Raw genomic sequence first — 27293 nt, 5'->3', positions numbered from 1 at the left:
CCTCTTCCCTTCCAGGTAAAGCCCACAGCCAGCAGAGGGACCCCTCACACAGGAGACGGGTCTGGGAGGGCTGGAGGGGGGTCTGTCCCAAGACCACGCCCAGGTCACGCAGGGACAAAGGCGGCCAGGCCTTGGGGAGGATGCTCACTTAGACGGCATGAGCAGTGGGGCTCCTGTGCTCCCAGGGCAGCGGAGCCGGCCGTGGCATGAGGTGCCTCCCCACCCAGACAGCCATTCCTGAGTGTCTCCCCATGGGCTGGCAGCACTGACAGCCAGCAAAGTCTCTACCCACACTCCGTGCAGGGGATCGTGGCGACGTTACTCTAACTGCAAAGTAAACACTAAAACAGATGAACACAGAAACTTAAAAAAAAAAGTCACAAGCAGGATGGTGGCTGGTGGCACCGTCGTGTGCGAGAACAGCTGCGGGTACAGGAGCCAGTCACCCTCCTGGGGAAGCCTCACCCACACACACCCTTTCTCTCCAGTGGTGGAATAGGTATGCAGTGTTCAAAGGTGACGCGCAAATATTACAGAAGCTTAGCAGCTAAAGTATCACCAGGCATCGCCTCCTTACAAATGCCCTGTACTTACCCACCCCTCCATAAAACATCATCAAAGATGGAGGGAGGAAAGGCTTCCACAACTCGCTCCTCACCATCTTTAAATTTCTGTGCTAATAAAAAGCTCAGTGATTAAATAAAAACGCCTCCCTGGGCTCCAGGCCTGGCTGAGACGAGGACCACGCGCGGCTGCAGGAGGAGCTGGGCAGACGCTCTTTCATGGGGGTCCTCTGCCCCTCCCGTGCTCAGTACTGATGCCTGGGGAGGGGCCTGTGCCAGCAGCCACCCCACCTGCAGGCACCTGAGGCCCAGCGGCTGCCTGCAAAGGTCAGGCACCAGAACCATCCTCCTGGCCCTGAGCAGGCATTGGGCTCACATCCCCTTGTGGGAAGGGGCACCACTCGGGAGCAGAGCCTCCCAAGACCCTCTCCGTGTACTTCCCCTTCCAGGTCAAAGGTTAGGAAATGGGAGAACAGCCAGCCTCCTCCTGAGAAACAGAAACTCCACACCTCAGCCCCACCTCCCGGGCCGGCTCTGTGCAGCAGACACTGCTCCCCCCATCCTTGGGATTCCCCTGGGCCACACACGCATCTCAACAGGCCAAGTGGATGCATTTCCCCCAGTGACAACCAAAAAGACGGCTCAACTTCCGGTTTGGTGAATGCTGATCAAACAAAAGTACACTGGCTTCCTAGCTTCACTCTACAACTGCTACTGTGGCACAAGAGCTTCACAATCAAGTCACATCATTGTAGTCCCCTTGGACATAGCTCATCTAGCAACAGGCTCACGTCACAGACACACACCCCACGATCTTCATGCTAGAACAATAATTTCATCTTCACAGTAAAAACATCAGGAATTTCCAGAGAAACGAACGCCAGCCCTAGTCAGTGCTGGTCACGGTGGCCCTCAGCCTGGTGGTCAGACGATCGTTCCAGAAGGTCCATCCCAGCTGAGGCGGTGCACAGTGAGGCAGAGGGGCCTCTCCCAGGCTTGTCAGCAGTGTCCTCAGCAAGAGTCCGGGTCACCCATGTCAGGGTCAGACACAGCACGGAGGGCAACCCAGCACCCCTGCACTGAACCCCACGCAGCTGACGGACAGGTGTGCTGCCCGTTGGCCCCTGCTGTGAGAACAGTCCTAGAAAACTACGGAGGACGCAAGGTGGCTAGGACGTGTCCACCCCGCCCACCCACCCCACCCACCCCGCCCCGCCCACCTGCACCACACACCCTGCCTGGCAGCCCTGGCTCTCACACACCCGAGTCCCCTCAGGTCCCATTCAGAGACCACCGTGCTCAGTGCTGGGCAAGTCTGTATAAAAAGTCAAGAGATTCCAGTCGCACGGCAGCCCTGTAAGACGGCTCCTCTGTATATATAGGTGGCGCTTTCTTGTTTGCATTTGGAAGGATCCAGAACCACAACTGGCCAGCTGAGCTACTAAAGTATCAGTGGGAACAAGGTAGCTTTAAAATGAAAGAAAATATTGCAACATGAGTGAAGGATATATCAGTTTCTCTTCCATCCATTGCCAGACCACAGCCTCTCCCTCACTTCTTCTTCCTCTTTTCCTGAACGCACCGTGGACAAAACCTGTGATGACAAAGGCAGTGGTCAACCTTTCTGCGTCATTTCCCAGCAGCACAGGGGATGCCCGGACCCCATCCCCAGGGTCTTCCAGGGCTGCTGGTCTCGGAGACACAGCCAGAAGCGAAAAGCAGAAAAGCAGCAAAGGTTCAGCTGCTCTGTCCAGCCCTGTTTTGAAGCTGACAGACACCCGTCAAGGAGCGTTCCTCCTGATCTCATCAATCGAGCTGTCAGTCTGCTCCAGTCAGTCACAGGGTCACTGGTACCCACTGCCTGGCCCATGGAGGCAGCAGCTATGAGAGCTGGAGATGCTGGGGACCAAGTGGGCAGTGTGGGCATTTCAGGCCCTGGCACGGCAGCTCTAGCCCTGGAATCCACAGGTTTCTGAAGAGCTTCCTGAAGATTCTGAGTCGAACAAGTTCTGGGCCTGAGACGCAGGCAGCTCGGACACTCCTGGACCAGAGCAGCTGTTCACATCGCAAGCAGTATCCCAGGTGCCCATGCAGGAAGTCCCCACCCACCAGCGTGGGCCTGAGCTTGCCTGGGCCTCCAGCTAGAAGGAGCCGAAGGGACCAGGACCGGCACACACAGCAACCACACCAAACAGGAGAGAGTCTCACCAAACAGGAGAGAAGCTTGCACACCTGGGCACAAAGAACCCTGCATCCCCACTGCCTGCTCTGTGTGTCCTGCTCCCACAGTCAGACACACAGTGGCAAGCGCCGCTCTTCCCAGAGCCTACACAACTCTTCTATCTGGAAGCAGAGTGACAACTCAAGCTCCACCAGACTTAAATCACAAGTCTCCCGCTCCGCACCTCAGCCCCCGTCCCGCCTCAGCCAACAGCCACCATCCCCTCAGAAGCAGGGCCCCACCTGTGGTGTCAGCCCTCACAGTGCCTCCGCCAGGTGTGGGGCACGGCCAGGTCACCAGCAGAGTGCACCAGGAGCCCTGAGGCACACACGTCCCCTCTCCCTGTCTCTCCTCTGTCCTCACTCCAAAGAGTTGAGGAAAAGCAGCTCTCACTGACTACCACCCTGGTCTGCGGCAGCTTCTACCTGTGCACAGGATGAGCAAACAGGCAGCCCCGACAAAGGCTGAGTGCACCTGGGAAGGCAGCATTTGTCTCAACCTGAGAACACACTGGGCAGCAACACCAGGCTTTATCCAAGCAAAATCTTATGATCCATAATGTGGACAGCTGCTGCTAGCAGTCCACTGCAGGACCCAGAGAGAAGCAGCTCCCAAGCCCTTGCTCCTCCCTATTCAAACCGAACAGGAGCAGCAGAGCACGGTGGCCACGGCACTGGGGCGGCGCACTGAACTCTCCCACCCTTGTCTTCAGAACCTCCCTGGGGAACAAGAAGCCCTCACCCCACTGTCTGCCTCACTCAGAGCCAGGAGAGCTGTTCGCAGGTAGGCAACAAACCACAAACACAAGAGACACACGGGTCCCTGGGCAAGCTGGGCCTCACCCGGGAAGTGGGACAGCACTGCAGGGGCAAGGGACACTGGGCAGCTGGGGAGACGAAGCAGCCATACTGACCATTTGCCCTTGGGCTTCGTGGTGAGATCCACGCAGGCAAAGTGGAACCACTCAATCGGACACTGCAGAGGAAAGGAGAGCCTTGGTCAGCACTGAGTTCTGTCACACATGTCCCCAAGAGTGCATGTCACAGGCAGACACTGCCTGGACGGCCCACTCACATCCGGGTTGTCGCAGCCAATCATCTCCCCGTAGGACACCTGATGGCACAAGCAGTACGTGGGCTCGTTCGGGTCCACAGGCATGTCCAGCACGTCGGAGGGGTGCACAGACAGGATGGTGTCAGCAAACTCGGATCTGCAGGAGACAGACGCACGGTCATGGTGCAGGTAGGGTGGCAGGGAAGGGCAGCACAACCACGTCTGCCTCTGGTCCCAGGTCCCCCAACCCCTAACCAAGGGGAAAATCTGTAACGTGCTTTAAGCAGCTAGTAATTAGCAAATCTTGTCCACATTTGTCACTGTCACTTGAAAACGGACAGCAGCCTTGGGCCTGTCACTGAGGACACAAAGGGACCTTCAGCTCATGCCTGCTCGTCCTGATTCAAAGGCTTCCAGTAAAACCTCCAGCATCCCCGTGACCAAGCAATGCTCTGAAGAACTGTCAGTAAGAAAAGAAGGAAGCGAGCAGTGCAGCCCAACAGTGCAGCCACCACTTGCAACACTAGCATCTCTTCTTGGAGTGCCAGTTTGAGTCCGGGCTACTCCACCTCCAATCCAACTCCTTACAAACGAGCCTGGGAAGGTAGCAGAAGATGGCCCAAGTGCTTTGGTCCCTTCCACCCATGGGGGAGAACCAAGTAGATCTCCAGGCTCCTGGCTTCTGCCTGGCCCAGATGTGGCTATTAGAGCTATTTGGGGAGTGACCCAGCAAATGGAGGATCGATCTTTCTCTCAGTCATTCTGCCTTTCAAATAAATAAATAAAACTTACAAATAAATAAGGATGTGAACAAACTGTCAGCTGAAAGGATTCACATCATTAACCACAGAGATGTAGAAACAGCAGCTGTGTGCCGATGAGGGAATGCCTCCCCTCAAATGCCAGCTGAGGACACGGGGCATGGCGGGACATGATGTACTGAGGGGCTATGAGGTCCACAGACTCCCCAGTACACGGGGCCAGTCCTGCTCTAGAGATGTGAACCCACCTTCCTGTCTGTCCCTCACCCCAACAGGGCTGCCCTGCGCCTGTGTAGGAAGGCCCCTAGGTGCCCCTCTGCTGCAGGCCAGCCAAGGTAAGCAGAGGAGCCCACCCACCCAGAGACAGCTAACATCTGAGACGCCGGCCTGCACCCCCCTCCCCCCCGCCACGGGCTCCCTGTACCTGACAGACGTGCCTTCACAGACACCAGCTCATTCTGTGCAGCCACGTCTTCACTCAGGAGACCCGGCAGCTCCCCTCATCGCCTCCCACCCAGAGCTCTCAACCTCAGGAGCCGCCACTGCTGTGACAGGAGGGGTCAGTCCGACCATGTATCGCCCTGCCACTCACTCATCCCGCGGCTCCCTGCGGGTCTCAACAGCAGCCTGGTCAGAACCCACCCTGCCCAAGCCTGCTGCTCCTCACCGCAGCTGCACCACAGGTTAGGTGCAGACTTGCGGTTGTTCCAAGAGGCTGCGTTCACGGGAGAATTTATTCTACAGTTTTTCAAATAACTTGCAAACTGTAGGGTCGACACACAGATTTTCTCATCATCAGAGGGAGAAAAACGTCTTCCCTACCATACCCCCAAACCAAGAGCGCAGAACACTGCTACACAGAATGTGGCTGCAGGTGTAACCAGGGAGAGAAGTGAAAAGGAGTCTGTCCAGAGGGGACCCTTCCTGTGCGCCTCTGCCCTCGCTCAACGAGGCACCGCCCACTATGCCACTCTCCAACACTAGTGCTGCCTGGGAGGGCTCTCGGCCAGCCAACGCCTCTGGGCTTTGTGGGTAATCTCCCTCTTCCTCTCCTCTCTCCCCTCCTCCTCCTCTCTCTGGGAACAGACAGGACTTTCTTTTATATTTTTATCTGTAAATGTCACAAAGACATGTCCAAGCTCCAGAGCTCTGCCAATGCTGATATGGAGCAACACTCACAGGTCGCCGGGCCTCCCGAGCATCAGCGGACAGCTCTGTCCGGCCTGTCTTCTCTGCCACATCCTCTCCACCGTCTCGGCAAACACTCGCAGTGCACTCTGGGAGTGCTGCCATCTCCTCTGCACCAAGTCCACTTGAGCTGCTCTGCGTTGTGTCCACAAAACTCATCCCTGTTTTTGCATCCCACTGAGCTGCCACCTGACCTGTGATGGTCAGAGTCAGTTGACCCGGTGGCAGAGGGAGAGGATGGAGGAGAAAAGGCCAGTGTGAAGGCCTCAGGGCACAGCTGCATCCCAGCCCTCCCCAGACACACCTGGAGGAGCCCGTGATGTGTGTGCGACTGCCCACTCCCAAGGGAAGCCAGCAGGAGGTCATGGAGTCCCCCTCCTCAGGCAGGCAGTGGCAGCTCGCTGGCTGGTGCTGGACATGCAGGCTCCCCTCACCACAGTGCCAGAGCCCTCCTGCCGGATGGCCCCCAGGCGCCTGACCCCCGTCTTCCTCAGCACTTAGCCCCCAGCAGGTGCCTGGCTGCTTGTCCAAGTTTTGGGCTTCCAGGGACTGCAGGACAAAGTGTCCCCTCAGTGTGCACACACAGGTCCTGTGCACATGCAGGACCCACGGACATCAATGGTGCAGGGTCAGACTCTGCCCTCAGGATTACAGATGTGAACGGATCAGCTTTTGTTAAGTCTGGACCACTCCTCTCCAAAGAAGTCTCTGGCCCAGCTAGGACAGCAAGTGAACCAGGGGAAGGAGCATGCCAGCCAGGGGGCAGCACACACCGAAAACCTAGCAGTGCCAAGGAAACCACCATGTGGAAGGGACAAGGACAAACGCAGGATGCTGCAGACCCTACCGGGGCAGGCAGGCTCCCCGCATGCACAGCCTCCGGATTGCTCTTCATGGGACGTTTCCAGGGTATTCCCGCTGACCCACAGCAGATGTCAAAGCTGGCCACAGCACACCACACTTTCCTGGCCTCTAGGGCTTAGTCCACAACACAGAATGGGGCAGTGACAGTGCCACTGCTCAGGGCCCCGCGGGGTGACAGATCCACACACAAACAGGAGGTACTGGTGTACCGGCCACAGGAGCTGCCATATGACCAGCCATGAGCACCGCCAGGGCCAGTCTAGCAGTCAGGCCCAGAGAGCAGCACCCAGCCCCAGCTTTTGCCACTGGTCAACATTGGCGTGAGGGCTGTGGTTCTAGGAAGCTGCCTTGCCTTGGGCCAATCCTGAGCCCTTCCTAAGGTCCCTGGGGCACGGGAGGTCCTGGAAGGCCCTCAGTAGGAAGCCCCAACCACAAAGGGATGCTGTTGGTTGCAATAACCACCACACAAACTCTCGATGAGGTGACAGAACCTGTGGTCGGGGGCACTACAGGTGCCCTTAGCCTAGTAGGGCTGGCCACTGTAGCGCCTACACTGACCTCACACAGCCAATGATACTTCAGGACCCACAGGCCCACGGCCATGGCCCCTCAGAATATCACCTCAGAGCACTCACCTCACAGCTCTCACCTCACATCTCTCAGCTCCCCTCACAGCCCTCACATCTCTTACCTCACAGCTATCACCTCACAGCCCTCAACTCACTGCCCTCACATCATAGCTCTCACCTCACAGCGCTCACCTCACCTCACCCCACAGCACTCACCTCACCCCACAGCGCTCACCTCATCTCACAGCCCTCACCCCACAGCGCTCACCTCACCCCACAGCCTTCACCTCACCCCACAGCGCTCACCTCACCCCACAGCCCTCACCTCACCCCACAGCCCTCACCTCACCTCACAACGCTCACCTCACCTCACAGCGCTTACCTCACTACACCTCATAGCCCTCACCCCACAGCGCTCACCTCACCCCACAGCCCTCACCTCACCTCACAACGCTCACCTCACCTCACAGCGCTTACCTCACTACACCTCATAGCCCTCACCCCACAGCGCTCACCTCACCCCACAGCGCTCACCTCACCCCACAGCCCTCACCCCACAGCGCTCACCTCACCTCACCCCATAGCCCTCACCTCACCCCACAGCCCTCACCTCACCTCACCCCACAGTCCTCACCTCACCTCACAGCACTCACCTCACCCCACAGCCCTCACCTCACCCCACAGCCCTCACCTCACCTCACAGTGCTCACCTCACCTCACCCCACAGCGCTCACCTCACCTCACCTCACAGCCCTCTCCTCACCCCATAGCCCTCACCCCACAGCGCTCACCTCACTACACCTCATAGCCCTCACCCCACAGCGCTCACCTCACCTCACAGCGCTCACCTCACCTCACAGTCCTCACCTCACCTCACAGTGCTCACCTCACCTCACAGTGCTCACCTCACCTCACCCCACAGCGCTCACCTCACCTCACCTCACAGCCCTCTCCTCACCCCACAGAGCTCACCTCATCTCACCCCACAGCCCTCACCTCACGGCGCTCACCTCACCTCACAGTGCTCACCTCACCTCACCCCACAGCGCTCACCTCACCTCACCTCACCGCCCTCTCCTCACCCCACAGAGCTCACCTCACCTCACCCCACAGCCCTCACCCCACAGCGCTCACCTCACCTCACAGTGCTCACCTCACCTCACAGTGCTCACCTCACCCCACAGTGCTCACCTCACCTCACCTCACAGCGCTCACCTCACCTCACCTCACAGCCCTCACCTCACCCCACAGCGCTCACCTCACCCCACAGCGCTCACCTCACCTCACAGTGCTCACCTCACCTCACCCCACAGCGCTCACCTCACCTCACCTCACCGCCCTCTCCTCACCCCACAGCGCTCACCTCACCTCACCCCACAGCCCTCACCCCACCTCACAGTGCTCACCTCACCTCACCCCACAGCGCTCACCTCACCTCACAGCGCTCACCTCACCCCACAGCGCTCACCTCACCCCACAGCGCTCACCTCACCTCACAGTGCTCACCTCACCTCACAGTGCTCACCTCACCTCACCCCACAGCGCTCACCTCACCTCACCTCACCGCCCTCTCCTCACCCCACAGAGCTCACCTCACCTCACCCCACAGCCCTCACCCCACAGCGCTCACCTCACCTCACAGTGCTCACCTCACCTCACCCCACAGCGCTCACCTCACCTCACCTCACCGCCCTCTCCTCACCCCACAGAGCTCACCTCACCTCACCCCACAGCCCTCACCCCACAGCGCTCACCTCACCTCACAGTGCTCACCTCACCTCACCCCACAGCGCTCACCTCACCTCACCTCACCGCCCTCTCCTCACCCCACAGAGCTCACCTCACCTCACCCCACAGCCCTCACCCCACAGCGCTCACCTCACCTCACAGTGCTCACCTCACCTCACCCCACAGCGCTCACCTCACCTCACCTCACAGCCCTCTCCTCACCCCACAGAGCTCACCTCACCTCACCCCACAGCCCTCACCTCACGGCGCTCTCCTCAGAATATTCACCTCAGAGCATTTACCAGGGGCAGGGAGCGTGCTTCAGGGACTAACAGGGCACAAAAGCTTCTGCAGCCTCCCAGTGTCCCGGAGCTGCGCCTGCTGGGGCACAGCCAGCTCCTCCTCCAGGCCTCTGCCCAACATGGCCACAGCACAGGAAGAACCCACCACAGCCATTCTGGGAAGGCAATGTGGAGGCATCTCGGTGCCAGTTCACAGCCAGGGTCTCCCCTTGCCACACCAGCAGCTGGGTCCATTAGGAGGAGCAGCCCTGTCCTGGCCCAGGTCAGTCTGGCGGGACAGACAGAGCACTGGTTCCAGGGCTAACATACCTTCACTCTACACCTCTTTTCTGTCTAAAACCAGAAAGTAATGTGGAAATCATAAGACAGCAAAAGGCAGGAAGACATGGCAGATAATCAAGAAAAAACCTGGCTAACAGAAGCAGAAGCAGTGGCAGAAAAATAAACTAATCATGTGTTAAAATACAAGTAAAATAAATGTTTTAAAAACCAAAATTTGTAAAAAAGAAAAAAAAAAAAAAGAAGAAGAATCAAATGGAAATTCTAGGACAGAAAACTGAAACAGGTAAAACTGTTGTCCATGATCTCCCCTACCTGGAAATGACACAGTCTAACACCTCACATGACAAAGTCATTAAGAACGGGACCCTCCGTCGGGCAGACCTCGAAGCAGGTTCGATGGACCAGGATCTGATGTCCTGCCAAAAGATTAGACCTCAGCCTAAAGCACCCACACTTTCCAAGTGCAAAGACTGAGCTGGAATCGCGCTGAGCACACAGGGAGGAGCCTTGTCTAAATATTCAATGAAGATGCCCTCTGACCACACTATGTCTTACCAGTAAAATCCAGCACTTCAGCTCCTTAAAAAAAATTTAAGATAAAAGGAAATGGAGGAAAACCTACATTATATTGGAAGAAACTTATAAGACTTACTAAAAAAAAGGAAAACAAAATGACTTCTGGCCCTAACATAACAAGAAACTAAACTTGCCCTTCTTCTGTCAACAACCAGAAAGCTGAGGGAACCACTCTTCAGATGCTGGACAGAAGGCAGCCCAGGAGTGTGGCCCTCAGAGGGGTCAGACAGATGAGACCTGCAGTTACTCCGACTTTTGCCCAGAGGCAACCCCACACATACTGCACAGAAAAACTGAGGTCAGCTTGGGTGTCTTGATGAACTACAGAGAAAAAAAAATCAAAATCCAAGGAGAATAAAGGTGCTGGAATTGGGGGCAGACTCCTGGAATGCAGAACATCCTAAAACTCTCTAAGAGATGCCTTTGAATTTAGAGCTAAAAACCAAGTTCTTTGTGCTAGAGAGAGAATAAATGGAAGCTGTAAGCTGAGCAACCCCAAGACCCTACATGCAGACTGAAGACACCCGAGTCCCAAAGCCAAAGGAAGAGGGGGTCACAATATACTCACAAGAGACCCCAGGATGCGCACACCTCAGCTGCAGGCTTTTCCTCGCCTAGAACCAACTAAGAAGCTGGCAAAATGCAGCCCACAGCTCTGCTGGACACTGCTCATCTGCACATGTCCCACAGATGTCTGAGCTGAACCTGCAGCGGTAAGGTCACACAAAGGCAACACAGCTGTGAGCCTCGGTGTTCACTGTCCAACCTGAGAGGAAAAGTGTTTCCAACAGGCATAAGTGAGCCTGCCAAGAACAAGCTCACAGACAAGTAATTAAACGGACAGAAAACTACAAATATGAAAAGAGACTCAACACTCAATAAACAAAGAAAATAAAATGTAGATATGCAACAACCACTAACAGAGCCTAGTAGCATCAGAACCACCAGCCATGAAGAGGATGGAAAACATGGCACCTGAGAAAGATAAAAATCCGTCAACAGAAACAGACTTGAAAATGACAATGATAGAATGAAAAAAACAGGATGAGCCACTGCTGTGACAGAGTAGGTTAATCCTCCACCTGCAGCGCTGGCATCCCATATGGGTGCCGGTTCTAGTCCCGGCTGTTCCACTTCCAGTCCAGCTCTCTGCTATGGCCTGGGAAAGCAGCAGAAGATGGCCCAGGTCCTTGGAACCCTGCACCCACATGGGAGACCAGGAGGAAGTGCCTGGCTCCTGGCTTCAGATCAGCTCAGCTCCAGCCGTTGCAGTTATCTGGAGAGTGAACTGATGGAAGGAAGACCTTTCTCTCTGTCTCTCCCTCTCACTGTCTGTAACTCTCTCAAATAAAATCTTAAAAAAAAAAAAAAAAAAAACAGGGTGAAAAAAGAATTTTGGGTTTTTTTGAGAAGCAGAGAGAAAACTCCCATTTGCTAATTCATTGCTAAATCACTCACAACAGGCCTGGCTGGGCTAAAGATAGGAGTCAGGAACTCCAACCAGGTCTCTCACATAGGTGACAGAGACCTAAGTACCTGAGCCATTATCTGCTGCCTCCTAGGGTCTGCATTACCAGGAGTAGAGCTGGGAATTGAACCCAAGCACTCCAAGGTGGAACACAGGCATCTTAACCACTAGGCCAAACAACCACCATGACAGGGTTTTTTAAAAGCAAATCATAGGGGCCGGCGTCATGGTGCAGTAGGTTAATCCTCTGCCTGCGGCGCCGGCATCCCACATGGGCACCGGTTCTAGTCCTGGCTGCTCCCCTTCCGATCCAGCTCTCTGCTGTGGCCTGGGAAAGCAGAAGATGGCCCAAGTCCTTGGGCCCTTGCACTTGCGTGGGAGACCTGGAAGAAGTGCCTGGCTCCTGGCTTCGGATCGGCTCAGCTCTGGCCATTGCAGCCATTTGGGGAGTAAACCAACAACAGAAGGAAGACTTCTGTCTGTCTCTACCTCTCTCTGTAACTCTTTCAAATAAATAAAATAAATCTTTAAAAAAAAAAAAAGATTAGACACTGCAATAGAATATGCTTAAATATGAAAGTGATACAAACTACTCAAACCAAGGCACAGAGAGAAAAAAGCTGATTAAAAAAAAAAAAAAAAGCCTCAGAGTAAATTATCAAGCTAACACATGGGCAACAGGAGTCCCATAAGAAGGAGAGCAGAAAATAGATCTGAAGAACTAGCTAGGATTTTCCCAAATTTGTTGCAAATTATGAACCAACAGTTCAGAGAGGCTCAGCAAGGCCCAAGCAGTATAGCAACAAATGAAATCAAGGCACACCACAATCCAGATGCCAACAAGCAGCAATGAAGAGAAAGAAAAAGAAAAAAAATCCATTGACACCAAGAGCGACGATAACTAATCACAATCACCATTAAGACAAAAAAGTATCTTCAGTGATAAAAGAAACCAAAGGTCAACCTAAAATTCTATATTCAGCAAAAATATCCTGCAAAAATACATGTGAAATGAAGATACTTTCAGGAAAACAAAAGCTGAGAGTTTGTCCCCATCAGACCAGTGCTGTGGTCACAGGAAGTCCCTCAGGCAGAGGAGAAATGACACCAGACAGAAAGATGACGACACAGGTAGGGGTAGGGGACATCCAGCCCGTGGGCCATAAAAGGCCCGTGAAATCATTTGGTCTGGCTCTGCCAAGGCAACCACAGACAGGACTCAAAATCCAGTAAATCTATAGCAGACTAATTTTTAGGTTGGGAATTTTGTATGGCCCGCCAATGATGTTATAAATATCCAAATGGCCCCTGGCAGAAAAACTGTTCCCGAACCCTAACACAGAGAAACACAGTCCACCAGAATGCTAGAGCCACTGGGGACTCTGCAGTGAGAACTCAGTCACCACGTGGTACACAGAGCTCTTGGGCTTACTCCTCCTCTGATTTTGTGTACTTTGGCCAACATCTCGCACCCCTACCCTCTGCCTGTCCAGCCTCTGCTACCTGCCATTCTACTCGCTATTCTGGTAAATTCAGCTTTTTTAGATTCCACAAATAATCAGATTTTAAAATATATTTAAGCAATCCATGGTCTACACCTAAAATACTAAAACACATTGTGAAGTCTGAGCCAGGGACTGTGGTGCAGCAGGCTAAGTCACCACTTGCAACACTCCCACCCCATACTGCAGTGCCAGCTAGCGTCCTGGCTACTCTGCAGCTGACCCACCTCCTGCTAATGGAGAACCCAGGAAGCAGCAGGTGAGGGCTCAAGTACTTGGGCCTCTGCCATCCGTGTGAGAGACCCGGATGGAGCTCCTGGCTTCTGGCTTGAGTCTGGCCCAACCCTGGCTGTTGTGAGCGTTTGGGAAGTGAACCAACACACAGAAGATAGCTTGCTCTTTTTCTCTATATATGTGTCTCTTCCTTCACTCTACCTTTCAACTAGATAAAAAAAAATTTTTTTAATATATCGAAGATGGAATTGGGTAGCATTTGAAATTCATCCTAGTAAGGTAATGAAGCAATGTACACACTAGAACAACCCTTAAGACACAAAACAAAGAAATACAGCTATGAAGACAACAGTAGGAAAAAATGGCCTTCTAAAAACAAACTTTGGTAATTCTAAAAGAAGTCAGGAAAAGAAAAAAGAACAGATGGGACAAACAGAAAAATAACAGCAAAACAGTAAACCTGAATCCATCCCCAGAAATGTTAACAAGGGTTCAGACGCTGGCATCCCAGATCAGCACACCCAGGTTCAATGCCCAGCTCTGGCTCCTATCTCCAGCTTCCCCTGGTGTAGACCCTGGGAAGCAGCAGGGGTGGCCGAAATAACTGGATTCCTACCGTCCACATGGGTGAACTACACTGAGTTCCCAGCTCCAAGTTTCAGCCTCAGAGCTCCAGCCATTAGGATCATACGAGGAGTGAGCCACATCATCAGAGCACACGCACACACAGGCTCGCTCTCTCAAGCTAAATACAACCATATCATTAATTACATTAAATGTGACAGGTCCAATTACTGCAATGAAAGGGTGGAGACAGTCAGACTAGATAAAAACAAGACTCAACTATTTACTGCCTACACGAAACCAAGTACATACAAAACACAAACATATTAAAATAAAGAGGATAAAAAAATTAAGACATACAGTGCAAAAACTCATCACAAGACAGCTGGACAGCCCACATTAATACTAATATCAGACCACAAAGACTTAAACATAGTATAAGGAATAAAGAGAGATACTTCATCATGATACAGTAATTTAAAATTTAAAAAAACCCTGAATGTGTACGCACTGAATAACAGAGCTTCAAAATACATAGAAAGAAAAAACTGAAAAACAGACAGAAATTAAGGGAGAACAGAGAAACCCATAACTAGGATTGGAGCTCTTAACGCTACTCTCTCAGTAATTGGCAGAGTGAGTAACAACCACAGCACAAGGACACAGAAGACTTGAAAACACATCCAGCAACTCACGTCACTGATACATAGGCAAATACTACTCACCTCACTGTCATGTGGCAACACACCTCCAACACACACAACCACCCACCTGACATGTGGGAACACTCCCTCCACACACAGTCAGCTGCCACCTCACTGATACATGGGAACACACCTCCAACACACAACCGCTCACCTCACGTCTTGCGGCAACACACCTATAACACACACAACCACCCACCTGACATGTGGGAACACTCCCTCCACACACAGTCACCTACCTCACTGACACATGGGAACACACAGTCAACTGCTCACCTCACTGACACATGGGGACACACCTCCAACACACATAACCACTCAATGACATGTGGGAACACACCCTCCACAGTCAGCCATCCACCTCACTGACACATGGGAACTGCTCACAGTTCACACACACAGTCAACCGCTCACCTCACTGACATGCAAAAACATACCTACAACACACACAACCACCTACCTGACAAGTGGGAACACACCCTCCACACAGTCAGCCACCCACCTCACTGACACACAGGACAACACACACAGTCAACCACTCACCTTACTGACACACGGGAACACACCACCAACACAGTCAACCGCTCACCTCACTGACATGCAAAAACACACCTCCAACAAACATGGTCAGCTACCTACTACCTCACAGACACATGGGAACACACCTCCAACATACAGTGAGCTACTTGTCTCTCTGACATGCAGGAACACACCTCCAACACACATATCACTGTAAGTGCACACAGAACATTCAGAAGGACAAAGGATACATTGGGCCATAGTGCGAATCTTAACCGAGTTTACAGAATTTCAATTATAAAATTTTCTCTGGCCACAATAGAATTAAACTACAAATTAAAAGAAATTTTATCTTGAAAATCCCAAATTATTTGTGAATTGAGACACACACTTCTATTAAGTTTTAAATCAAGAAAATTCGTGAAAAAAATTTTAACTGGTAGAATAAAATGAAAACAATTGTATCAAAATTTGTGAATACAACTGAAACAGTACTTAGAAAAAGAAAGGTATAAAAATCCAATAATCCGGCCGGCGCCGTGGCTTAACAGGCTAATCCTCCGCCTTGCGGCGCCGGCACACCGGGTTCTAGTCCCGGTTGGGGTGCCGGATTCTATCCCGGTTGCCCCTCTTCCAGGCCAGCTCTCTGCTATGACCCGGGAAGGCAGTGGAGGATGGCCCAAGTGCTTGGGCCCTGCACCCACATGGGAGACCAGGAGAAGTACCTGGGTCCTGGCTTCGGATCAGCAAGATGCGCCGGCCGCAGCGGCCATTGGAGGGTGAACCAACGGCAAAAAGGAAGACCTTTCTCTCTGTCTCTCTCTCTCACTATCCACTCTGCCTGTCAAAATAAATAAATAAATAAAAATTTAAAAAAAAAAATCCAATAATCCAAGTTGCCTCCATCTTAAAACTAAAGAAAAAGAAAAGTGAATCCAAGTCATGGAGATGGAAAGACACAATAACAAAGCAGAAGTAAATTCAAATAGAAAACAACGGTCAATGAAACTAAAGGCTAGCTCTTTGAAAAGATCAATACAAAATCTGACAAGTCAAACATTACTACTACCAAGACGAGGGCTCTCATTACAGACCCCACACAGCAGAGCGACAGTAACAAATTACAAAGACAAACGCTGCATGAAACATCAACTTCCTGAGAGGCACAGGTTACCTACTGCTGACTCCGGAAGAAACAGAAAACCTAAACGCTCCCATAACTTAGCAACCTGTCTACTTACAGATGAGAACTTCTTAGTGTAAACTAACAAAGTTAACTTAAAACATTAAAAAAACAGTAAGATCACTTAGGAAATAAAACTACAAAGAAACAAGAGGAAAATACACACTACAGAAGTCCGGATCATGTTTATTTGGGGGCAAAGACTATGTTTTGTTTTTTCTGAGGGGGGAGGCAAGAGACACAGGGAATGGGGTAGAACTCCCATCTTCTGGTTCACTCCCCTCATACCTGGAACAGCCAGGATGAGGCTGAGGCCAAAGCTGGGAGCGGGCAACTCGATCCGGGTCTCCCCCGTGGGTGGCAGGGACCCTCCAGGGGAAGCTGGAATCAGGAGTCAGAGCCAAGATCTGAACACACACACTCCAAAATGGGATGCGGACGTCTCACCCAGCATCCGGACAGCCAAAGTGCCAGTCCCAGCTACAGTGCTGACACACAGAAGGGTCTCTGATAGCAAAGTCAGTCACTGGAAGTGACAGTCATGAGGCTGACCACCGTACAGTCACTCTTTATACACAGCTTTGCTTTGTGAGGTTTCCTCCGTGTATTACTTTATAACCCAAAAGTGTTAGGTTTTAAAATGTTTTTTTTAAAGACTTCCTCACTGATTCAAAGGGCAGAGTGACGGAAGGAGAGACAATGTTCCATTTGCTGGTTCCTTCCCCAAATGCCTACAACAGTCAGGGCTGGGCCAGGCCAAAGCCAGGAGCCCAGAGCTCCAATCCGGGTCTCCCACACGAGTGGCAGGGACACAAGCACTTGGACCATCTTCCGCGGCCTTCCCAGGCACATTAGCAGGAAGCTGGGTCGGAAGCAGAGCCGTCAGGAGTCAAACTGGCCCTGTGATATGGGATGCAGACATCCCAAACAGGAGTTCAATCCACTGTGCCGCAAGGCCCACTCCTTAAAAGTTTAAACACTGGTTTCAAAACCCCAGGCTACCCCTTCTGTCAAGAACTCTTGACAGAATCACGCCCACAGAAGCCACAGGCAGGTGATCATTCCCCTCAGTCTAAGCACCACCTCCATGAAGCAGCGCCACAAGACCTGCAGGGGAGGGTATCAGCGGGAGAATGCTCAAAAAAAATACCTTGAAGAAGTTCAAGTTAAATGCCATGTATATTTAATAAACACAAACAATTTAACAATGAACATATGCAAAATATATATTTATATATAAAATAATCAACAGATAATTAAAAATCCAGCTAGTTAGAAAGTGACTTAGATTGCTCTCTGTAAGAAGCACTCAATATGCTCTCATCACCTGAGTGGCAGCACACACAGTGGCTAAGAACAGGTCCTGGGCTAAGAGTGCGGCGTGCAAACCCAGCTCCACCACACAGCGGCTCTCAGACCTGGGGCAGGCTCTCTGTGCTACTGGGAGTCACCAGGTACCGGCAACCCTCGGAGGTGCTGCAGGTTCGGTCCCGACCACTGCAATAAAGTGAATGTCGCCGTAAAGCGAGTCACACAGTTCACGTCCTAGTCTACAGGGCTCTTGGCACTACACTGCCATCTCGAAGTATAAGACAGCATCATGTCTAACAACCGTGCATACCGAATCAAAAAATACTGCTAAAAATAGTTTATTGATAAAGTACACTATGATTGAGCTGCTGGAAAAACAGCACCGATAGACTTTGCAGACTCCGAGTGCCACCAAGCTCGCTCTGCAAAATCGTGGCAACTGCCCCACAAGGCCCCCGCGAGGCCCACGCCAGCCTTCCTACACCTCTCCTGCAAGGGGAGACGCCTCTTACCCTCCTTTGTGCTTCTTCTTCTTGGGAGTGTCTTCTTCCGAGGTCCTCCTGCCACGGCCCCGGGAGCCTCTCTTTTCTTTCTGACCCCGACCTTCTGAAAACAACAAGGACCCTGATTACTTTCACAGAATCCGCTAAAATGAGATTTGCTGCAACGTTCCTAAAGCACTCATTACACAGAATCCTTCAAGGGTCCATAGTGACCATAGTAAAATGAAGAAAAATGAAGAAAAACGAACAGACTTGCTTTTTAACCCCCGTCCCGCAGAGCTCTCGAAGTCGCTGCCCTCCATCTTGTCCTTCAGGTCCGCTTCAAAGCGTGCCAGGTCCGCGTCCAGCCGTCGGATGTGCTTGTCCACCTGCGAGAGGAGCTCCAAGCCTTACGCACAGCACACCCATGGTGCTCACCAGTGCACAAGGAGCCCCATGGGGTGGGGGAGACTCTTCCAGGCCCTCTGAGTCGTCAACTAAAACAGCTCTGCTGGACAAGGCCCACTGTCTCCAAGTTTACACAAGGGTCTTTTTCCTGCACAACCACACACCTCAACAGAATAAATCCCAACTGGGAAAAAGCATGAGTGCAAGCAACGATGAGACAGGGCGTGAAAGGCAATGGCGGAAGGGGCGGAGCAGCAGATGCTGAGCCCTGATCTAAAATTCCGAAGAAGAGAAAACCAAAACAAGAAAAGAAAACAAACACTTTAGGTACAGAAGCCCAGAGAGACACGATGAGTACTATACTGCTTCTGAGAGGGGAAGCTCCTGCTGACCACTTACCAGGCTTGACTCGGGTACCAGACCACAGCACACGGGCACAGCCCCGCCTGCTCTGCTCACTTAACAGGGAGAAAGTGGGACTGGCCAGGGCACCGGACCACAGCACACAGGCACGGCCCCGCCTGCTCACACAGCAGTGACAAAGTAGGACTGACCGGGGCACTGGACCACAGCACACGGGCACAGCCACGCCTGCTCTGCTCACTTAACAGGGAGAAAGTGGGACTGACCGGGGCACTGGACCACAGCACACGGGCACAGCCACGCCTGCTCTGCTCACTTAACAGGGAGAAAGTGGGACTGGCCAGGGCACCGGACCACAGCACACAGGCACGGCCCCGCCTGCTCACACAGCAGGGACAAAGTAGGACTGACCGGGGCACCGGACCGCAGCACATGGGCACAGCCCCACCTGCTCACACAGCAGAGACAAAGTGGGACTGACTCGAACACCGGACCACAGCACACAGGCACGGCCCCGCCTGCTCACACAGCAGGGACAAAGTAGGACTGACCGGGGCACTGGACCACAGCACACGGGCACAGCCACGCCTGCTCTGCTCACTTAACAGGGAGAAAGTGGGACTGGCCAGGGCACCGGACCACAGCACACAGGCACGGCCCCGCCTGCTCACACAGCAGGGACAAAGTAGGACTGACCGGGGCACCGGACCGCAGCACATGGGCACAGCCCCACCTGCTCTGCTCACTTAACAGGGAGAAAGTGGGACTGGCCAGGGCACCGGACCACAGCACACGGGCACGGCCCCGCCTGCTCACACAGCAGAGACAAAGTGGGACTGACTCGAACACCGGACCACAGCACGTGGGCACAGCCCCACCTGCTCACACAGCAGAGACAAAGTGGGACTGACTCGAACACCGGACCACAGCACGTGGGCACAGGCCCCCCCGCCCCACCTGCTCACACAGCAGAGACAAAGTGGGACTGACTCGAACACCGGACCACAGCACACAGGCACGGCCCCACCTGCTCACACAGCAGAGACAAAGTGGGACTGACTCGAACACTGAACCACAGCACGTGGGCACAGCCCCACCTGCTCACACAGCAGAGACAAAGTGGGACTGACTCGAACACCGGACCACAGCACGTGGGCACAGCCCCACCTGCTCACACAGCAGAGACAAAGTGGGACTGACTCGAACACCGGACCACAGCACACAGGCACGGCCCCGCCTGCTCACACAGCAGAGACAAAGTGGGACTGACTCGAACACCGGACCACAGCACGTGGGCACAGCCCCACCTGCTCACACAGCAGAGACAAAGTGGGACTGACTCGAACACCGGACCACAGCACGTGGGCACAGCCCCACCTGCTCACACAGCAGAGACAAAGTGGGACTGACTCGAACACTGGACCACAGCACGTGGGCACAGGCCCCCCCCCCCCCCCGCTCACACAGCAGGGACAAAGTGGGACTGACCAGGGCACCGGACCACAACATATGGGCACCGGACCACAGCACGTGGGCACAGCCCCGCCTGCTCACACAGCGGGGAGAAAGTGAGACTGACCAGGGCACCGGACCACAGCACGTGGGCACAGCCCCGCCTGCTCACACAGCGGGGAGAAAGTGAGACTGACCAGGGCACCGGACCACAGCACGTGGGCACAGCCCTGCCTGCTCACACAGCGGGGAGAAAGTGGGACTGACCAGGGCACGGACCACAGCACATGGGCACAGCCCCACCTGCTCACACAGCAGGGACAAAGTAGGACTGACCGGGGCACTGGACCACAGCACATGGGCACAGCCCCGCCCCACCCACCCCCCCTCCACCTGCTCACACAGCGGGGACAAAGTGGGACTGACCGGGGCACTGGACCACAGCACGTGGGCACAGCCCCGCCCCACCCACCCCCCTCCACCTGCTCACACAGCGGGGACAAAGTGGGACTGTCTCAGAGGCAACTGATCCAACCTAATTTTCCAGAAACCACTCTGCTCACTCGGCAGACTCAGCAGTTCAGGCATCAAAGCCCCACACAGAGGCAGTAAGTTCTACTTCTCGAGCATCCTGCAATCTCCTGGGCAACAGTGCAGCCACCAAATGAGCCCTGAGGGGACACAGGACAAGTACAGGACTTGACCTAGAGCTGACAGAACAAGAACTAAAACATGGAAAAGGGGCCAGCGCTGTGGCGCAGCAGGTGAAGCCACCACCTGAGGTGCCAGCATCCCATATGGCTACCGGTTTGAGTCCCAGCTGCTCCAGTTCTCATCCAGCTCTCTGCTATGGCCTGGGAAAGCAGTAGAAGATGGCTCAAGTACTTGGGCCCTTGTACCCATAGGAGACCCAGAAGAAGCTCCTGGCTCCTAGCGTTGGATTGGCCCAGCTGCGGCCATTGTGGCCATCTGGGGAGTGAACCAGCAGTTGAAAGACCTCTCTCTCTCTCTCTGTCTCTGTCTCTGTCTCTGCCTCTCTGTAATTCTGCCTTTCAAATAAATAAATAAATCTTTAAAATAAAATGGATATAAAAGAAATGTTCTCAAAATCAAATGAACAAATGAGACCAGCAGCCAGGACCACAGGGAGGTCCCAGGGAAGGACGCCCCATGTGTCCTCCCCTACGGTGCGATGCAGCCAAGCCAGCCCCCAGGGGGGCTGCGCCGCAGGCCCTCTGCTCACCATCTCGTAGGTCTGCATGGCCAGCTGCACCTTGTCGTCGCTGTACTCCTTGCACTTGCTGTAGGCACTCTGGATCTTCTGCAGGTGCGCGACACGCTGGTCGGCAGACAGCGTCTTCACTGTGGAGATGTACTCTGCAGCCAGGATGTCAATCTCTGCCTTCTTATCTGAGGGAGAAGCGGCCAGAGGTTGGCCCCGCCCACAGTGCCATGGGGCACTGCCATACAGGCAGATGGGGAAGCTGGCCCTGCCCATGATGCCACCACAGGCTGCAGGCCAGCAAAAAAGGCTCTCAGGACCAAGTGCAGCCAAGAGGAAAGCTGACCAGACCCCAACTCTGCTGGCACGAGTACAACCACCATGCACAAAACACCTGGTACTGTGTGGGAGCGCAGGACGTGCCCAGGACAGACCAGTGTCTTATGTGACCTCTCTGACCCTCAAGTACTCTGTCTGGACAATAAACTATGGGGTCACCCTACCTATGACCCAGCATGCGACTCTCAGATAACACCGTCAAGAAACACAAGTGCTTGGGCTCGGGGCTGGCGCCGTGGTTCACTTGGCTAATCCTCCGCCTGCAGCGCCGGCATCCCATATGGGTGCCAGGTTCTAGTTCCCGTTGCTCTTCTTCCAGTCCAGCTCTCTGTTGTGGCCTGGGAAATCAGTGGAGGATGGCCCAAGTGCTTGGGCCCTGCACCCGCATGGAAGACCAGGAGGGGGCACCTGGCTCCGGATCGGCGTAGCTCCGGCCGTAGCAGCCATTTAAGGGATGAACCAACGGAAGGAAGACCTTTCTCTCTGTCTCCCTCTCTCACTGTCTAACTCTGTCAAATAAAAAATAAAAATAAACAAATAAATAAATTTTTTTTAAAAAAGTGCTTGGGCTCCAGATTCAAAGGAGAAAACATCCTTAACAAGTGACAGTGAGCCGGCGCCGTGGCTCAACAGGCTAATCCTCCGCCTTGCGGCGCCGGCACACCGGGTTCTAGTCCCAGTCGGGGCACCAATCCTGTCCCGGTTGCCCCTCTTCCAGGCCAGCTCTCTGCTGTGGCCAGGGAGTGCAGTGGAGGATGGCCCAAGTTCTTGGGCCCTGCACCCCATGGGAGACCAGGAGAAGCACCTGGCTCCTGCCATCGAACAGTGCGGTGCGCCGGCCGCAGCGTGCCTACCGCGGCGGCCATTGGAGGGTGAACCAACGACAAAAGGAAGACCTTTCTCTCTGTCTCCCTCTACTGTCCACTCTGCCTGTCAAAAATAAATAAATAAATAAATAAATAAATAAATAAACAAGTGACAGTGAAGGATGCCTGCAGTGCCGGCATCCCATATGGGCGCCAGTTCAAGTCCCAGCTGCTCCACTTCCAAGCCAGCTCTCAAGATGCACCCAGGTGGGAGACCTAGAAGAATCTCCTGGCTTCGAACCGGCACGGCTCTGGCCATTGCAGTCATCTGGGGAGTGAACCAGCGGATAGAAAACCTCTCTCTCTCTCTAACTCTGCCTTTCAAATAAATAAATCTTTAAAAAAAAAAAAAAAAAAAGAAAGGATGCAAGAGCTGTAGTGCAGTCTCACATCAGAATACGCTATGCAGCAAGGGCACAGACCACAGCTACACAGTATTTTTTTGTTTGCAACAAAATAAACTTGTTTTTTAATTCCATTTTTCTGTTCTTTCTGAAGCACCTCACACTTCCCAAAAGACTTCCCTCTTACCTGCTAGGACACTGCACCCAAATGCAAACCACAGCTATGCCAATCTTGCAAAACACAGGCCTGATGCAACATCAAGGCACAGCTCATGAACCTAAAACCTCCAAGATAAAAAGAGTATCTCCTGGGCTGTGGTGTTGCGGGTAAAGTTGCCATCTGCAGTGCTGGCATCCCATTTGGGTGCCGGTTCGAGTCCTGGCTGCCACACTTCAAAACCAGCTCTCTGTTGTGGCCTGGGAGGGAAGTAGAAGATGGCACAAGTCCTTGGGCCCCTGCACCCGTGTAGGAGACTCAGGGTAGGCTCCTGGCTTCTGGCTTTGAATTGGCACAGCTCTGGCCATTGTGGACATCTGGGGAGTGAACCAGTGAATGGAAAACCTCTCTCTCTCTTTGCCTCTCTGTAGCCCTGCCTTTCAAATAAATAAATAAATCTTTTAAAAAAGAGCATCCCCTTGGGGTCAGCGCTGTGGCGTAGCAGGTTAAAACCCTGGCCTGAAGTGCCAGCATCCCATATGGATGCCAGTTTGAGTCCTGGCTGCTCCTCTTCTGATCTAGCTTTCTGCTATGGCCTGAGAAAGTATGTAGAAGATGACCCAAGTCTTTGGGTCCCTACACCCACGTGGGAGACCCAGAGGAAGCTCTTGGCTCCTGGCTTCAGATCGGCAGAGCTCCGGCCATTGCAGCCATCTGGGGAGTGAACTAGATGGAAGACCCCTCTCTCCTCTCTCTCTGTCTCTGCCTCCCTCTGTAACTCTTTCAAATAATTAAAATAAATCTTAAAAAAATTAAAAAAAAAAAGCATCCCCAAAGCTTCTGAACTGGGAGGAAAAAAAACAAAAAAGACCCAATAAATATGAGGGATTAAGAACACAAACAGTGGGCTGGTGCTGTGGCGCAGCGGGTAAACACCTCGCCTGAAGCACCAGAATCCCATGTGGGCTCCAGTTCTAGTCCCAGCTGCTCTGCTTCCAATCCAGCTCGCTGCTGTGGCCTGGGGTAGCAGCAGAAGATGGCCCAAGTCCTTGGGCTCCTGCACCCACGTGGGAGACCAGGAAGAAGCTCCTGGCTCCTGGCTTCAGATGGGCGCAGCTCCGGCCGGAGCGGCCATCTGGGGAGTGAACCATCGGACGGAAGACCTCTCTCTCTCTCTCTCTCTGCCTCTCCTCTCTCTGTGTAACTGACTTTCAAATAAATAAAGAAATCTTTAACAAAAAAAAAAAAAAATAGTATCAGACTTCTCCATAGCAACGTGGAAGCCAAGACACAAAACAGCAATGCCTTCAACATTCTGAGAAAAAATCACTGGCCGACGAGGTGTTCAGGAGAGCGGCTACGTCGCCATCTGGGACGCCCACAGCCCACATCAGAATGCCTGGGTTCCAGGTCCGCTGCTCTGCTTCGGGTTCCAGCTTTCCAGCTTCTTGCTAGAAAGCAGCAGCTGACGACGGCTCAAGTGTTTGGGTCGGGGTCACCCAGGTGGGAGACCTAGATTAAGTTTCAGGCTCCTAGCTTTAGCCTGGCTCAACCCCAGCTATTGCAGGTATATGGAGAGTGATCCAGCAGATGGAAGACACGTCCCCCTCCTTCCCCTCTCTCTCAAATGAAAAATAAATGAGTGGGGGCTGGTGCTGTGGCATAGCGGGTAAAGCTGCCATCTGCAGTGCTGGCATCCCATATGGGCACCGGTTCAAGTTCCGCCTGCTCTACTTTTTTTTTTTTTTTTTTTTTGACAGGCAGAGTGGACAGTGAGAGAGAGAGAGAGACAGAGAGAAAGGTCTTCCTTTTCCATTGGTTCAACCCCCAATGGCCGCTGCACTGATCCGAAGCCAGGAGCCAGGTGCTTCTCCTGGTCTCCCATGCGGGTGCAGGGCCCAAGGACCTGGGCCATCCTCCACTGCACTCCCGGGCCACAGCAGAGAGTTGGACTGGAAGAGGAGCAACTGGGACAGAATCCGGGGCCCCGACTGGGACTAGAACCCAGGGTGCTGGCGCCGCAGGCAGAGGATTAGCCTATTGAGCCATGGCGCCAGCCTATCGCTGGCCTTCCAGGAACCCTACCAGCCCCCACTACGAGAAGGGGTGCTGCTGGAAGAAGTTCCTCCTTTCCCACAACAGGCAACAGGCAAAGCCAACGGCCGACTGAAGCCAGAGCAGCGGCAGAAGCACATTTAGGAACAGCACACTGAGCACCAAAAGGGTGAACGGAGCTTTCCTTACACTGCACACACTGCCTGCAACTAGGAAAGTGGCGAGTCCCACCTCTGGCACCACACAGCCTCCCCTGCCCCTCTCCCTGACCACCGAGAGCCCGCACTCACCTTCCGTCCTCTGGTCCAGCTCCCGCATCAGCTGGAAGTTCCTCTGCAGCTCACAGGGGAGGTTCTCGATGCCTGGAACACACACAGGGAGTGGAGCACCTGGAGCAACGCAGGCCCCAAGGCTACAGCCCGCTCTGCGCCATCAAATGCGCCTTCCTTAACCAGGGATGGGCGCCAAGCAGCTGGACAGGGAAGCTGGGGAGGACCTTAGAAGGGGCTCAGCGCAGGGCACAGGTCCCTGGGCCTCCTCTCACCTCTGCACCAGCCCTGGAGAACCTGGTCCCTGCTCTCAAGTCCAGCATATGGGGCAGTGCAGGATGGATGGACAACGGACAAGCAGTCTGCGTGCCTCAACACCACTCTCACTGGCCACAGGGGCTACTGAGCCTCAAAGACATGGCCAGGCATGAGCAACTCAACTGAATTTTACCCAAGTGGCCCTGCTCCCCCATCCTCTGTAAGGTCACCTCTGGTCCAGGCCACAGCTCCTGCAGGGCCCCAGAGCTGCCAGGACCTCCCGCTTAAAATAAATCTAATCTCAGGACTGGCAGTAGACAAGCATCCACCTGTGGCCCCAGCATCCCATATGGGTGCCAGCTGGAGTCCTGGCTGCTCCACTTCCGATCAAGCTCCCTGCTATGGCCTGGGAAAGCAGTGGAAGACGGCCCAAGTGCTTGGGCCCCTGAACCCACATGGGAGACCTGGAGGAAGCTCCTGGCTCCTGGCTTTGGATTAGCTCAGCTCTGGCCGTTGTGGCCACCTGGGGAGTGAACCAGTGGATGGAAGACCTTTCTCTCTGTGCAACTTTGACTTTCAAGTAAATAAGTAAATCTAAATAAATAAATAGGTAGATAAACCTAATCTCACAAACGAGCCTCCACGCTCGGGCCAGCCCTTCCCCAACCGGGAACCCAGCACCCAGGCACGGCCAGCAGACAAGGGTAAACGAATATGAGCCGGTGCCCCTCGGTGAGGCCCGGTAGCCTCCAGCTGAGCCCTCCCTCACTTCCGGGGGTCCTGAGCAGCCCGCCTGGGTGCTCCAGGCGGCCTCTGCTGCACAGCCCAGTCCAGGCAGACCCCCCCAAGGGGCCACACGTGGACCCCCAAGGAGCAGGATGACTCTGAGCAAGGCCGGGGCCTCATCTCATCAGCACCATCCCCAGGGCTCGGGAGGACCCGGGGTCGTCCCCCAACACGCAGCACACAGCCCGCACCGCGGCCACGGAAGCGCAAGCTACCGCCGGGCGCGCGCCGGCCCTAGGCCAGCCGCAGGGGGCGGACACGACCTGCGCGGCGAGGCGCGGTCCAGCAGGGAGGGCGGGGCCGCGGGGCGGGGCGGGGCCACTGTGGGCGGGGACGGGGGCTTGGAAGGCGGGGCCAGTGCCGCAGGCCCCGCCCCGCCGTGACGCACCTGGAATTGGCGCGGCCACGGCGGCGGGACCCCGCGCCGCCGCCCCCCGCGCCCGCCCCTCCCTCGCGGTCCGGCCCCGCCTCAGCCGCGCGCCCCCCGTCGCCGGCGCCTACGGCCGCCCCCGCCGCCCTCTTGCGCCCCCGGGGCCCGCGCGCGGGGCCCGGCGCGCGGGGGGCTGCGGCAGCGGAGGCCCCGCGCGGGCGGCGGGCGCGACGGCGGCGGGTGGCGCTTACTGTCCAGGTAGTGCTCCAAGTACATGGCGGTCGCCATCTTCGTCCGCGGCCGCGCTCGGGGTCTGCGCGGGCGGGCGGC

At 54.3% G+C, this 27293-nt stretch overlaps 1 protein-coding gene across 2 annotated transcripts; it reads right to left on the bottom strand.

The window, feature by feature from the left end:
• Window positions 1–1779: 1779 nt before the first annotated feature.
• ING5 (inhibitor of growth family member 5) lies at window positions 1780–27293 on the bottom strand. Of its 2 annotated transcripts, none has more exons than XM_062194456.1 (8): window positions 27215–27293; window positions 25571–25642; window positions 21541–21707; window positions 18352–18463; window positions 18105–18198; window positions 3859–3994; window positions 3698–3759; window positions 1780–2157 (listed from the first exon to the last, which is right to left on the bottom strand). In XM_062194456.1, the coding sequence occupies exons 1-8, from the start codon at window positions 27249–27251 to the stop codon at window positions 2115–2117; spliced, it is 723 nt and encodes a 240-aa protein (XP_062050440.1). In that variant the 5' UTR covers window positions 27252–27293; the 3' UTR covers window positions 1780–2114. The 2 variants fall into 2 exon arrangements, with proteins under 2 accessions (XP_062050440.1, XP_062050450.1); XM_062194466.1 differs by having other exon boundaries at window positions 18105–18195.

This window comes from Lepus europaeus, chromosome 1 (assembly GCF_033115175.1).
Source record: "Lepus europaeus isolate LE1 chromosome 1, mLepTim1.pri, whole genome shotgun sequence".
Classification (NCBI taxonomy): domain Eukaryota; kingdom Metazoa; phylum Chordata; class Mammalia; order Lagomorpha; family Leporidae; genus Lepus; species Lepus europaeus.
This window is presented reverse-complemented; position numbering and strand designations above follow the sequence as displayed.